The sequence below is a fragment of the Convolutriloba macropyga genome, chromosome 14 (genome assembly GCF_964194025.1).
Source record: "Convolutriloba macropyga chromosome 14, txConMacr16.3, whole genome shotgun sequence".
Classification (NCBI taxonomy): Eukaryota; Metazoa; Xenacoelomorpha; order Acoela; family Convolutidae; genus Convolutriloba; species Convolutriloba macropyga.
Window position 1 is genome coordinate 42,634,168 of NC_134481.1, and position 14,819 is coordinate 42,648,986.

General features: G+C 33.8%; 1 protein-coding gene across 1 annotated transcript in view; it reads left to right on the forward strand.

Annotated features, from left to right (window-relative positions):
- The window catches only part of LOC142353573 (trimethylamine monooxygenase-like), a 29,754-nt gene extending 17,996 nt beyond the window's left edge, over positions 1-11,758 (forward strand). Inside the window, exons 2-5 of the mRNA XM_075405850.1 lie at positions 5,214-5,668; positions 6,071-6,248; positions 10,390-10,631; positions 11,298-11,758. Coding sequence (XP_075261965.1) covers positions 5,214-5,668; positions 6,071-6,248; positions 10,390-10,631; positions 11,298-11,545 — 1,123 coding nt within the window. The 3' untranslated portion in view covers positions 11,546-11,758. The remainder of the gene's footprint in view (positions 1-5,213; positions 5,669-6,070; positions 6,249-10,389; positions 10,632-11,297) is intronic.
- Positions 11,759-14,819: the final 3,061 nt, after the last annotated feature.

Sequence of the window (14,819 nt, forward strand, 5' to 3'; positions counted from 1 at the left end):
TATGCAAGTATTATGAAAAAAAGTCAATGAACGAAAAGATGTCCCTACCAATAAGTTAATGACCGAAACGTTACCTATTAGCCGTAAAGGTCAATGACTGAATAGTGGCAGGTGTAAAAAGGGGTCATTGACCGAAAAACTGCCTTTGACCAAAAAGCTCTCATTTTCAAAAAGTCAATGACCGAAAAGATACCTATGCAATAGGGGTCAATGACTGAATAGCCGCGGATGTAAAAATTGGTCATTGACCGAAAAGTTGCCTGTGCCAAAAGTATCAACGACTGAAAAACTGCGGTTTCAAAAATTGGTCAATGACAGAAAACCTGCTTATAAAAAAGTCAAAAAGTTGATTACTCAAAATAATTTTTTAAGGACATGTACTGATTCATCTCACATATTGACGGAATTAAGAATACCTAAGTTAAGCTCAATTACAGAAATGAAATCGAAGATGCAAAAATGTCCATTTAAATCAGCTAGATTGTAATATGGCGGGGACCTGCTTTTTTGTAACGTTTTTATTTTCTCCCTTCCATTTCACTTTTTCGTTTCTTTTCGTTCCTTTTATGTTTTTTTTCTAATTTGCTTTTCTTTTTCTTTTCTATCTTTCTTTTCTCTCCTCTGTCTTTTCCTTTTTTCCTGTCTTTTTCCTCATTTTTTCCTCCTTCTTGTCTGTATTTCTTTTCTGTTCTTTTTTCTGCCTTTCTTTTCATTTTTCTCTATTTTGTTTCTCTTTTTTCGTTTTTGCTTCTTTCTTGTCTTTTCTCCCTTTTTTCTCCCCCTTTCTCTCTTGCTTTTCACTTTCTGTTCCCTTCTCTCTCATTTGTCTTTTTTTTAGTTTCTCCCATTCGTTTCGCTTTTTCGTTTATTTCTTTTCATCCTCTGTATTTCTCTCTTGCTTTTCCTTTTTTTCTGTCTTTCTTTTCTCTCTTTCTTTTCTCGTTTTTCTTGTCTTTTCTCTCTTTTTTTATTTATTAGTTTTAAAATTTTTTGTTCTTTCTTCTTTCTTTCTTTCATTTTTCTTTTTTGTTTCTCTTTTTTCGTTTTCGCTTCTTTCGTTTGTCTTTTCTTGTCTTTTGTTTTCTCCTTTCTGTCTTGCTGTTCGTTTTATTTGCGCTTCTCTCTTTTCGCTTCTCTCTTTCAGTTGTATTTTTGCTGTCTTTTCTCTTTTCGCTTTTTTTCGTTCCTGTTTTATGTTTTTTGGATGTTTTTCCACTGCCTTTCTTTTATCTCGTTCTTTTTTCTCTTTTGTTCCTCTCCTTCGTTTCTGTCTTCAGTTCCTCTCTTCTCTCCTCTTTGTTTCTCTCTCTTGCTTTTCTCACTTTTTTGTATTTTTTCTTGTCTTTTTTTTGTCTTGTTCTACTGATCTGTCTTTCTTTGTGCTCATTCGTTTTTCTTTTTCGTTTCTTGTTTTTTTCTCTTCTCTTTCTCTTTTCTTTTCTCTCTTGCTTTTATTCTCTCTTGTTTTTCTTTCTTTTCCGTCTTTGCTTGCTCTCTTTTCTCTTTTTCCCCTGTTTTTTCTGTTCTTTTCTGCTTTTCTTTTCTTTTGTTTCGTATTTTTCTTTGTTTCTGTCCTTCTCTCCTTTTTGCTGTTCTTTTTTGTCTGCTTCTCCTTTCTCTCTTTCTTTGGTCTCTTTTTTTCTTTTTTCTTTTTTCTGACTTTCTTTACTCTACTTCTTTTTTCTCTCTCGCGTTCCTTTTTCGTTGATTCTTCTTTTTCTCGTGTTCTTTTTGTTTTCTGGTTTTGTTTTCACTCTTGCTTTTCTCTCTTTTTTTTCTGTCCTGCTTTCCTCTCCTATCTTTCTTTTCTATCTTTCTTTTCACTTTTTTACCTCCTTGGCTCTGTTCTTTTTTCTTCCTTTCTTTTCTCTTTTCGTTTTTGTTTTCTCTCTCTCCTTTCTTTTCTGTCTTTTTCTCTTTCTTTATTTCTTGTTTTTCTCTTTTTCTCTTCTGCTTTTCTCTTACTTCTGTCCTGCTTTTCTCCTTTTCTTTTTTCATTTTCTCTCTTTTGTTTCTTCTCTGTATTTGGTTTCTCGATTTATTTTTTGGTTCGATTCTTTTCTTTGTTCCTTTTCTCTCCAACTTTTTTTTTGCTTTTCTCTCCCGTGCTTCTCTTCCTTTTTTCTTGCTCTGTTTTTCTTTTTTTATTCATTTGTCTTCTTGGTCTTTTTTTTCTTTTTTATTTCATTTGTCTTCTTGGTCATTTCTCGCTATTCTCTGTTTTCTCTCCTTTTCTCTCTGGCTTTTCTCACTTTTCTCTGCGTCTTTCTGTCTCTTTTTTCTTTTTGCTCTTTCTCTTTTCTGTCTTTCTTTTGTCTTTTGTCTCTTTTATTTCTTTCTTTCCTTTCTGTCATTTTTTTTCGTTCTTCTCTTTGTTTTCTCTTCCGTTTCTGTTTTTTGTTTTTCCTTTCCCTTTTTCGGTCTCTCTTTTGTCTTCTGTCTCGGTTCTTTTGCGTTTCTCTTTTTTCTCTTGCTTTATTTCGTTTCTTTTTCTTTTTTCTATGTTGTCGTTTTTTCTGTCTTTCTTTCAGTTTTTCTCGCTTGCTTTTCTTTTTTGTTCTGTCTTTCTTTTCGGTACTTTTTCCTGTCTTTTGGCTCTTGTTTCTTTCTTTTCTGTCTTTCTTTTCTTTCTTTTTTTCTGTTTTCCCTTATTTCATATCTTTTTCCTTTTGTCTTTTTTAATGCTCCTTAAACTTGTCGCATAACCTATGTAGGCGACCACGTAGAAGTTCGTTATCTTTTTTCCAATCTTAGCGCTCCTTAAATATGCAAGTTGGCAAAGCCAAAACAACATAACACAAAATTGCTGGTACTTGGTGTAATATATTAAACCAAATACAACGGTAACGTAACGAAAAACCGATGGCTGTTAAACGAGGGGCATGTGTTCCAGCCCAAGGTGGTACGCCCAAACTTCCAGCCTAAACTTCTATTCTTTAAATGCTATTCTTGTTATGCTTCTGCGGGCCTGCTAGTATTTTCGAAAAAGATATTGTTTTGGGAGAATGCATACCTTTAGATTGCCATTCAAAACTTTAGGTTGTGCCGCACAACTTTTAAATAGTTGCTGTTTCTGCTATGTAAAACACCCAATATATTGGAGATTTTCTGTTTTAAAATAAGCGTATGTCATTACGTGGCCAATGTCTGAAAAAGTAAATTTCAAAAAACTTAGCTTTATGTGAAATCGAGTGAGAAAAAAATCTCATTTCTGAAGACTGATATATATTTTGAACCATGAAATTTAGTTACAATAAACGTGACTTACAATTTCTTGCGAGTATCCACGGATAAATATTTACCACTTTGAGAAGGTAAAAAATATTTTTGCCAATTCAGTAGTTAATTAAGAGCAAATTTAAAGACTCTTGTGATCTTGCGAACAATGCTATGGCAACTGTAAAAATGCTAATTGTGTTCTTAATCCACTAAAAGTGTATAGAGAAAAACTGAAATTAATCACCAATTAGGACTTCTTTCATTTTGGTAATTAAATACTGTAATTGTGGTAATGGGTCACGTGGAAATGAATTAATCAGTGCTTTATGTCGTAAAAACGAGTGAAGTAGGATTGTCCCAGGGTTTCACGATAGCGATTTATGAAAAATGGGCGCACAAATAATGAAAAATGAAGAAAAAATGAAGGACGAAATTAGCCGGGTGTCACTTGTTTCCACAAATGCTTGAATTATGATCTTAATAACTAGGTTGTCCGAAACCCTGACATAATTGAGTAGGTATGCTAGATTTTTTGAACCTCGGCCACGTAATGGTTCCGGAGAATTAAAAGAAAAAAGGATTATTGAAATTATATTTTCAGTTTGTTCAATTTTTCGTCGTTCTAATCTTTTTCCACAATTTGTGAATTGCCAATAACTTACAGTGCAATAGAACTCATTCCCAATGAAAAATTGAAAAAAAATAGTATTGTGATCCCCCAAGTTGAAGAGTTTTTTTGTGTTTTATGTCTCCTTACAAGTATTCCGCCAGCGGATTAATGCGTCAGCTTTCTTTCTTCAAATTGCGTAAAAACTAGTATTTTTAGGATTAGGTTCTCTGAGCTACAAAAGATTTTTCTCAAATACCTCAAAGGTACGTTAGCAAAAAAAGGAAATTGACTGACTGAAGAAAGTAAACTGGTTTTGCTTATGTTCTCCTATTTTGACGAAATTTTATTTGTAATTTAGTCAGTTTAAAAAATGCAAAAGGGCAAACAAGCTAAATTTAGTATGCCAAATAACCTAACAGGTCACACTTTTGAAAAATTTTGAATTTGTAGGATTTTTGAGCTGTAAGGTTGCGCAGGTTCGCAAAATATACTAACTGGATGAAATTAATCCCGATCTGTCCCTTATCCAGACTGAGAACCCCGGCCAAATTTGCTCGCAAAGAGACACAGTTCACAGCGCAGCAGTTACTTCTGCGCTAGGTTTGTAAGTGTGACTCAAAAATGCACAGCATAGTACTCATACCAGAGCTGGCTTCCAGGCAGATTTTAGCGCACTTGAGCCTGAGAAGAGGCTGCTGCATTGTCCGCCTTATGACTTATTAGAAAAAAATTGTTTAGGAATTACAAAAGGATACAAGTATTCAAGATAAATAAATCAGTTCTAAGTTTTTTTTTAGTTTGTTCTAAGTTTTTTTTTAATTTCGACCGCTTTTCTTTGATACTTTTGATTTTTTCACGTCCTTATCTTAACCATGGAAGTTCTGTTTCGGGCGGATATTCGTAATAATTCATAGAAGATTTCTGATGAATCGGGCATCAAAAATGTATTGATGACAGAGGCGGTTTTGGGTGTTGATTTACTTACACAAGTAGCTGTTCATTACGGTGTTGTCTGCAACGCTAATTTTTGGAGTAATAGAGTTATGAATGTGTTTTTTGTAATCACAATTTAGTTATTAATTGTGCCCAAGCAGAAAACCGAAAAGGGTATGCAAACGCGAAAAATCCTTATCTAATTTTTGTCTGTCATGAATTTTTCACCAGAAGTGTATTGTCAGAAGTTTTCTGCTTTAATAATGCCTGTATGCAGTTACCTAGTCCAAAACCGACAGTCACCTAGAAAGAGTCTTACTAAGGAACGGTTATCTCGTAACATTATTGCAGGAGTCTTGCAAGGTAACCGTCATAGGCACAAGAAACTTGCAAGATCTTTTAAGATAGCAGTCGGAGATCGACTACGGTAGCTAATTTTGATCTGTTTCAGAGGAATAGAAGGTCTGGAAGAAGACGGAATGGAACCTCACTCGTCAATGTACCACAACTTAATATCAAACAACCCCAAATACTTCGTAGAAAATCCAGAATTTTTATACCCCCAAAATGACCCAACTCTAACTGGATTCGAGTGCTTTCCTTCATATAAATACCAGTTGTCACATATCCAGAATTTTTGCAGCCATTATGGTCTTCAGAACTATATTCGGTTCAAAAAATGGGTCGAGTGGGTTCAGTTTAATGAAGAAACGGGAAAGTTTGAAGTTACAGTGAGAGATCTGAAATCTGAAAACAGAGGCGCGAAAATTCAAAATTTCTTTGATTACGTCATCGTGGCCACTGGGCATTTTAGCAAGCCAAATCTGGTTTCTTATCCAGGAGAAGAGACGTTTCCAGGGTCAATTCTGCATTCGAAATACTTCATAGATGCAAATAGGTTCAAAGGTAGTATCAATTTTGTTTAGATTATGACATCGAGGTTTCAACCAGTAGCTGTGTAGCAAATCAAAGTAACAATCGAGATTAAAAACAGTAAAATGTTCTTCATTAATCAAAACTGCCAAGTCTGTTGATATCGTTGAGATTTTTTTACCCGTAAACACAAATTGTTCTGAAAAGCGGAGAAATTTCGAAAGAAAAGGATTGCATCAACTGCGGCATGTTATAGTACTAAAAATTCGGTTTTCTCCGAATGATTAGTTACAGACTCTTAGCGAGAGCACCAAAAATGATGGTGGCCCGTCAAATGGTTCCATTGGAACGAAATGTGAATTAGGCGCCGCGTGACAGTCCAACGGCAAAGGCTAAATTATAGTTTTGAACAATTGTTAGTTCTCAAATGTTTAGGCAAGCGGCTCTTGGTAGTCGGGTCAGGATTCTCAGCTGAGGACTTAGCAGTGATGTCTGTGAAGGCAGGGGCCATAGGGGTCACAGTGTCATATCGCGTCCACTCTCTAAAAGTGGGACTTCCTCCTCAGATTGAAGAGAGACCCATTTTGGAGAACATCAATGGAAGAACAGTAAGGTATATAAGTTCTTTTAAAACGGGCTCAACCGTCCCACCCCCCCCCCCCGTCTCCCAGACATAACCAAATAGTCTCGGTCAAACTTGATAGAGTTTAAAAGCGTTGTTCATGACAAGTAAATACTATATTACCCTAGATTTCGATATAATCAAGATGACACAAAAGTTCTTGTTTAATAATTTTAAATAAATTTTAAGCACATTAAACTATGTTGCCTGCGAAAATTTAGTAAGTAGTGACAGTAGTAATAAACTAGTAAATCATTTTTTATTGGTTTTAGTAATGTTTTTTTATAGTCAATTTGTGCTTAATTTGATGATTAGGGAGCCCCTAGAGAGGAGCTCAACCAGCCAACATATTTTTTTATGAGAGCTTAGTTTCATTTTTCAATCTGCTACTTACATTAAAGGTATCTGATAAATCTTTGTTCAAATGCACCCAAAATTTTGAAAATTTTTATAAATTGAAAAAAACTCCATGTAAAGACTCTTGTACTGCGTGGACTTATTCAATCAGTAGAGTTTATGAGCGTCTATATAGATACCTGCATACCGAAGCTTGTGGTTAATCACCATGAAGCTAAAAAAGTTTACTAGTCGAAATTGAAATAATTTTTTAGAGCGCTCAACATTTGACGCGCTCAAGGTTCTCAAAAAATGTCATTTTTTCTAAATCTTGTTTTCTGACATTCAGGGAAGTTATTTGTCACTTCTTTTCTGACAATCTTGTTTCTCAAAAATATACAGTTTCCTAAATTAAAGTTATTTACCTTCTTTGACGTCAGTTAAACTAGTTATCAACCTGCAAAATATGAGAGAACTGTTTATGTGAAAGTGATGATGCTACCTCAGTTTTGTTTGATAGCCCCTCTATTGGGCACAAGAGTGAATCTTTTCAATTTATAGAGAGTATCTTTTTTCTGATCTTTTAACAAGACGGAAGAAGCTAAGAGTGTTTCGTTCAATTTACTTGAAGAAAAATTGATAGCATTTTTTGCTAAAATTTCTGTTGCAAATGGACAAAAATGCTGAAGCAAAACTTTCAGCTTTCAAAAAAATTGAAACTCCTTTCTATACAAGCTAACTAATCAAAATCAATCAAAACCAGAACTCCATAAAAAAATTAACGGCACAATATGACTCAAACATTTTAGAATCATGAAGGAAACCTCCGCAACAATAAATTTCTACTACAAAAATTTGATCCTTTTGTGTTCTTACACAGTCGCATATTCTTTCGACTTTTTAAAAATGAAAGTGAACAAAATTGGTTCAAGTTTTTCTGGACGGTTTATTGGAATCAGTTTCGCCAATCATTTTTTCATTGTCTCAACGCGAACAATGAGAGGGAGGAATACCTTGATTTATTTTTCAATTATCTCCTAGGGTCGCATGTGGATTTCAATTAAAGAGTTTGGACTTGACAACTAGTTGCAAACAAAACTAGCCAATCTTCTGTTTCAGTTTTTTTCATATACATTGATGTGAAAAACAAGTTTTGTCAGCACTTTTTTCCATTTGAGCTCAAAAATCACGAAAATTGCTTAAATACCCCTGTTTCATAATATTTGTCAATATTAATTGTATTAATATTTTATTAGTTGGTTAGAAGAGATAGTAGTACAAAAAATGGTCAAACTTGTCATGACTATTTGATTACACTTCTGCACTAAATAGTTGAGTTAAAATGTAGCCAGCATAAATTTGGTGTTTTTTGCATGAAATAGAAAATGAGCTAACAACCTGGCTCCATAAGGGTGTAGTTTTTAAAAAACTTTAAATTGTAACTTTCATTTCCGGGTTGGTGTCAACTATTTGTTATATGTTGCTGTTAGTGGTAAGTAAGCAGTCATGTTGTTGCATAATCTTTCAAACGAGTGGTGTCAAGAAATTTTGTCCGTTTACCTTCATATGATATTTTACTCATAACTATTTTTTTCCTGGTTTTTTGACAATTTTGGGGGTCTTCCGATCAATTTTTGGGACTCAAAACTGTTATTTTTCAAGTAACGTTTGTATGCATACTGTGCACTAGATATTGATTTCGAGTTGAGTTGCTTTCTTTATTTTGCCCATGAAAACGCGACATCTCGTAGCGTAACAGCTCTGCAAACGGTGAAAGAACAAAGCGGTTTAACCATATTTTTGGTTTAAGCGGAGAAAATGAGAATATAATTTCTCTTAAAACTTCTGAATTTCCCACCTTTTTCACTCTTTAGCGTAAATGATGCTTATGAAGCTCGAATCATGCTTTAAAAACAAAAATCATGCGGTAAGTAGTTTTTTGGTACCATAGTGTATCAACCTTGACAATAACAATCGATATTCAAAAATTTTTAACTGTTTCAACTGTGATAAAAATTTCTGCCTCATCAAGACATCGACAAGAAATATTAGGATCCAAATCACTAGGTGGCTCTAAATAGAAGTTTGATTGGATCTTGTTTTTATTTACTGGAATCAAAATCAGTGCCAATTGATTTAGAGTTATATGTCTGTCAGAGTTTGTTCATGTGTTTAATGTATAATGATAGCAAAAATGAATCAATCGCACAAGTTAGGTTTAATTGCAATCTAACTTCAAAAATATTTGGAGCATGCCAGGGCTTTATTTACGGTACCCTAGTTGAGATATCTTCGGTTAGAAAACGTATGAAACCGTCGGTATCGTCGTTTTTTTCTAGCCAAAAACGACGAAAGCCCTTACGATTTTTTTTGTCGCTATCGTCTTTTTGGTTGGGTATTAAACATAAGAAAGACTCGATATCGTCGTTTTTAGACGTAAGACAGATTTGGTATCGTAGTTTTTTCATAGCAAGGGAGATTCGGTATCGTCGTTTATTAAATGTAAGAAAGCATTGGTATCGTCGGTTTTTAAAGGCAAGAAAGCATCAGTATTGTCATTTTTAAACGTAAGAAAGCATAATTAATTATAATAGCATCGGTATCGTTTTTCTTTAAACGTAAGAAAGCACCGGTATTGTCGTTTGCAAACGTAAGAGAGCATCGGTATCGTTGTTGTTTAAACGTAAGAGAGCACCGGTATCGCCGTTTTTTAAATGCAAGGGAGGTTCAGTATCGTCGTTTTTAGACGTAATACATTCGGTATCGTCGTTTTTTCATAGCAAGGGAGATTCGATATCGTCGTTTATTAAATGTAAGAAAGCATCGGTATCGTCGGTTTTTACAGGCAAGAAGGCATCATCAGTATTGTCGTTTTTAAACGTAAGAAAGCATAATTAATTATAATAGCATCGGTATCGTTTTTCTTTAAACGTAAGAAAGCACCGGTATCGCCATTTTCTAAATGCAAGGGAGATTCAGTATCGTCGTTTTCTTAAACGTGGGAAAGCATCGGTAATGAGGTTCTATCCAGTTGATTTTAGAACGGTGATTGTAATATAAAAGACTTTCTCTCTATAAGTCTTCTTTATTTGGTAAGACTTTTTCTCTCAAAAGTGAAATATTGAGCGTTAAAATCATTTTGACTGTTTTGAAGCCGAGCAAAAGTTCAGTCGAGGTGTGCATACATTATTGTTAGAGCTTTAAAAACTCACAAAAGTTTAAAATGCGTTGGTTATTCCTGGACAAAGTCAGGTTAAACTCTGGCCACTAGTTTGCGTAAGTTTGACCAATGATGATCGCTTTAATCTGATGACGGCGTTTAATTTGATGACGGCGTTTAATCTGATGACGACTGAGCTAAAGTCATCTCAGATTACTGCCAGGGTGGAGGTTAAAACTACATTTGTGACGAACGAGCTCAAGTCTGAACTCGGCAGATCATTGTTTAAATAATAGGTCGGCTCAAAAAAATTGACCAATGAAAAGCAAGCTTAAAATTAGCAAGTGTGACCAATGAGTTTAAATCTTATCTGATTGATTATTTGATTGGGTCTGATCATGGCCAGCTCAGAAATTAGTTAAAAAATAAAACGTATGAAAAACGAGCTAATTTATCAATATTGCTGATTTTTGTCTGTATTGGTCTGGTCATTAATACAGACCTCAATTTGGCAACCAAGTTTAAACTGACAGTAGTCATCATGATAAATATAGCACTCTGTTATCGTTTTCCTACTTTTCTTTTGCAAATTTAGCGCAGAAAATCATAAAATTAACCAAACTGTTTTCGTTGTAGTTTTTCCGATGGATCCTCATCCGAGTATGACGTCATAATATACTGCACTGGATACCTGCACGACTTTCCTTTTATGGAAGAGAAACTGCGATTGGTGACTAAGAACAGAATGGCCCCTCCCCTCTACAAACAGCTTGTGTTTCCCGGAAACCCGCGTGTTTTGTACGTTGGAATGCAGAATTTGGTCTACACGTTTCCTCTTTTCTGGCTTCAGGGCTATTTATGTGCAGGCATCATTAAAGGTAATTTAAGTAATTTCTACTCGCAAAAATTATGGATTTGTGCTCACTTTTCAATACGTGGAATGTCATTCTTTTCACAAGCCATTGTTGAACAATTTTTGAGCTGAGCGTCATAAGTTAGTTATTTTCTTGCGGACGTTAGAGCTGTATGTCTAAGGGGTGAAGGAACATTCAAACGTACATAGCTTAGAATTGTGTGAAAGTATTCTTAAACGTAGAGGGCATTTCTACATTGCACTTTCTGAAGTCATGTAGGCTGTCGTCCCATAAAACCATAAAATAAATTAACCCAAAAACTAAATTACCCCCAATTGTGTTTCACTTACTGCAGTGGGGTAAAAAAAAATTCAAAAACGAGAATACAGAGTCAGATGTCAGATCTCGAACAAGTCAAAGCCGTAAACTGAAAAAATGATATCTTATTGTCTCACATGTCTTAACACCTTGCATCTCACTGACATCCAAACATAGTCGTCCAATTGTATTTACCCTGATTGGCAGCCTGAGATTCTATCCCAATTTTGTGGAACTATTATGTCACAACACTTCAAAAGAAAATAATAATGACAATAACAATAATAATTATAAAAAATGATTTCTAGAAGTTACAAATTAACCGTTCCTCACACTAAATGACAAATCTGAAGCATTTTGGTTTCCGTGTAGGCGACGTCAAAGTCCCATCTCGTGACGTCATTGACCAAGAGATAGCGGACTCCCAAGCAGACGAAAAGAAAATCAAATCCAAACTCGACCTTGTCAATTTCCAGACACAGTATTTGAACCGACTCTCAGAACTCCTGAACAAACCGAGTGTCGATGGAAATAACATGGCGAAACAATGGCTTCAAGATAGAAGAGATGATATTATGACTTATAAGCAGAAAACTCACTACAAGTCTAAATATCGATAATTCTTTGGTGCTCTTAATTTGTATTTTTTTTTCATTTTTAAATTATTTTATCTTTTTACAATATTTTAGAAGCAAAAGTACATTGAGGTATAACAGGACTACAGTGGTGAATTTTTTTCATCAGATTTGCATCTCGTGCTATGTATACGTATTCTTCGATTCTTGTGACTAGTTTCGTTTGATTAAAAATTTAAAAGATTTGTAACGTCAAAATGATATTTTTAATAACCGCGAAACAATAGCGAGGCTATTTTTAATCTCAGTTTAGTTTCATCCAATGCAAATATATTGAATCTTGTAGGGCGATGTTTTATTACGTATGGGGAAACTGTGTTATTGCGACTCAAAGATAAATAAAAGTAATTTGATTTAATTTTACGACTCGAAGAGGGTTTTGATTGTCAATTTCCCTTAATAAAGTTCTTCTGAAACAGGACGTAAAAGTCGATGCCAAACGTGCAAAAAGAATGATTATTGATGTTGAACACATTGGAGAGCGGAATGAAGAAAAAAGTGCTGTTATTGATCAAGTTTCCAAACGAGGACAGAGAAATCAGAATGAAATTCTATTTGACAAGCAAGCGAACTGTTTTCCTTTGCGTAAGGTTCATACAACGCACGTCTAGGCTTAAACTTGTACTTTCTCGGACAAAATGGTTATTTTCACAAAAATTCCAACTACATTGTTTGTATGTGAGCACTTTAGAGTTTTATTGATTTCTTGTTTGTCTTGTCGATGAAATTTGAGCTTTTATCGGTTTGATGTTTAATGTTTAATCTGGTCATTATTGTTATTTTCAGAGCCGATAGATTATTTAGGAAGTTTTCGGTTTTCAATTTGTGCTGCGCGTGGATTTAGAACCATTAGAAGTGAAAGGTTACTATTTTATGTTTCTAATAGGAAAAAACCATATATTTCATTGCATTTTTCTACCGTTTTTCTCTGCTTGCGATATTTTTTTCTGCTTTCATTGCTTATACTGTATTTTTTGTTGGCTGTGCATGTGTGTCTCTTTTGGTGTCTGTGAGCGTGTGTTTGTTCGTCTCATGGATTGTTTCGGTATGCTATAGCAGGATGGGTCAGAGGAAGAGCGCGGAGTCTCTGGGTAGGTGGATAAAATTACCTCGTGCGCACAAACAATCAATTTTAGAAAAATCTTTTCACCGGCATAATCTTGTCAAATCTGTAAAAAACAAATTTTTATCAATTTTGTTTACACTATTCAGACATTTTTCCAAGTTAAAACGATACGCAAGTTAATTTCACAAGAAAGATTTTTTTTCTGAAAATTATTCTTTTCACGAGTCACAAAACTTTTTTCACACCCTTTCAAATAAATTAGAGTAAAAAATTTGAAAGAAATTGTAGATTCCACGTTTCAAAAATTTTTAACATGTTAATATTCCCGTAAGCGCTAACAATTCAAATTGCGAAAAAATGATTTCCAACAATTTTATCGCGCACAAAACAGGTTTTAACACTTCTGACGTCTATTAGAAATTTGTGTTTGATTTTTATATGCAGAGCATTCTTGTTTAAAGTCTTGACAGAGAGGGATAGATATCGCGGAATTTTTTTTTAAAATAGGGATTTAATATATTAAAATATTTAATTAATAGATCAATAGATTAATATATTTATTTAATATATATATATATATATATATATATATATATATATATATATATATATATAATAATTCTATTCAAGTATATAGAGATTTAATCAAGAGCTAGAAAATTGGAAAAAGTAATCAAATTCGCTAGCGTATTTATCAAATTGCTCGAATCACCTTGAAGATATGGAAGCCTAACCCCCACATTAAAACAAAATTTGTTAGAGCTGAGTCTTCACCACGTGTTACTGCATTGCCCGGAGAATCATTTGTGCAATTCATTTGTTAAAGCTAGAAATGATTACCATTATGGCAAAAAATGTTTCTCTGTGTTTTTTTACTTTTTGATAAATGATACTTACGTTTGAGCGGTGCTCCAAACAGCGTTTAAACCTGATGTTGAAAACCTGATACAAATATACAGGTTTTTCAATATACCATTGTTTTCAATATACAAAGCTTCAAAGTTTACATTGCCAACATCTTACAGAGCAAGCACTAGATGAATAATAAGCAAACATGAATTGTTTGGTAGGGAGGCGCCAATGACAAGGATTCAAAAAATTTCTATATCTATTAAACTTATCTGAGTCAATTTCTTTTCAAAAACTGCAAAATTATCATAGCTGTAATAAAAAAACCATCTAGATTACCAATTACAGGCTGGTGTAAGAAAAATTAACATTTATTTTTTTTCTGTAAAAACATTATCAAAAAGAAAACATGTACGTCGCTTGGAGGATATAATTTTTTCACTATTGTAATATTTTTGTTTTCTCAAGAACCTAAAGGACTTTAGAAAAAGTTTCTAAATTATCAAAAGTAGTAAAAATCTGAATGGAATTTTGCTCTGAGATTTTTTGAAATATCTTCAAATTTTAGTATGAAGCAAAAGCAGCGTGTCCCATAAAGTTGAAATAAGCGAACGTTTCAAAAACCACAGGTTAGAGTTCAATTTCAAAGTTCGAATTTAAAAACATGTAGAAAAAATTGATGAACAAAAAATTAAAGGACAAAACGGTGACATTCAAATGAGCACACTGATGCTCAATTGCACGTTTATTTTCTCCATTAAGTTTTCATTCATCAATTTTTTCTAGAATTTTTAAATTTGAACTTTGACCTTTAAACTCTAACCTGCGGTTTTTGAAACGTTCGCTTATTTCAACTTTATGGGACACGCTTCTCTTTGACTTGCATTGGTGACACCTAAAATATCGCCACAATTTACAAAAAAAGCTGTAAGTTTCTGAAATTTTATTTCTTGTTTGTCTCTAAAGGTTCAACTGTTCTGCCGAGCTGGTTCTTTTTGTAGGATGTGTTTACACATTTTTCAGGACTTTGAGATTTCACAACAAGATATATATTAATTGCCTCCAGCTGTTTATAGTAGTCAAGCAAGTGCTTGCTTTAGTGGACTGGTTGAAAAGGACTGAACTCCAGATAGGAAATAATAAATTGAAATTTTGTTTCTTAATGGTTTTTATGTTTCTGTTCAATTTTCAGGTTTTCTGACAATCTGGTCTTCAAATGGACGTTTTTTGCAGCTCAAATGGGTTTATTCACTGTAATTTTTTTCTTCCAGGCTGTTTTTGGGTTGCATGATGTTTGGATTTGTAAACTTAAAAACAAAAATCAAAGTATTTTCTTTTTCAACT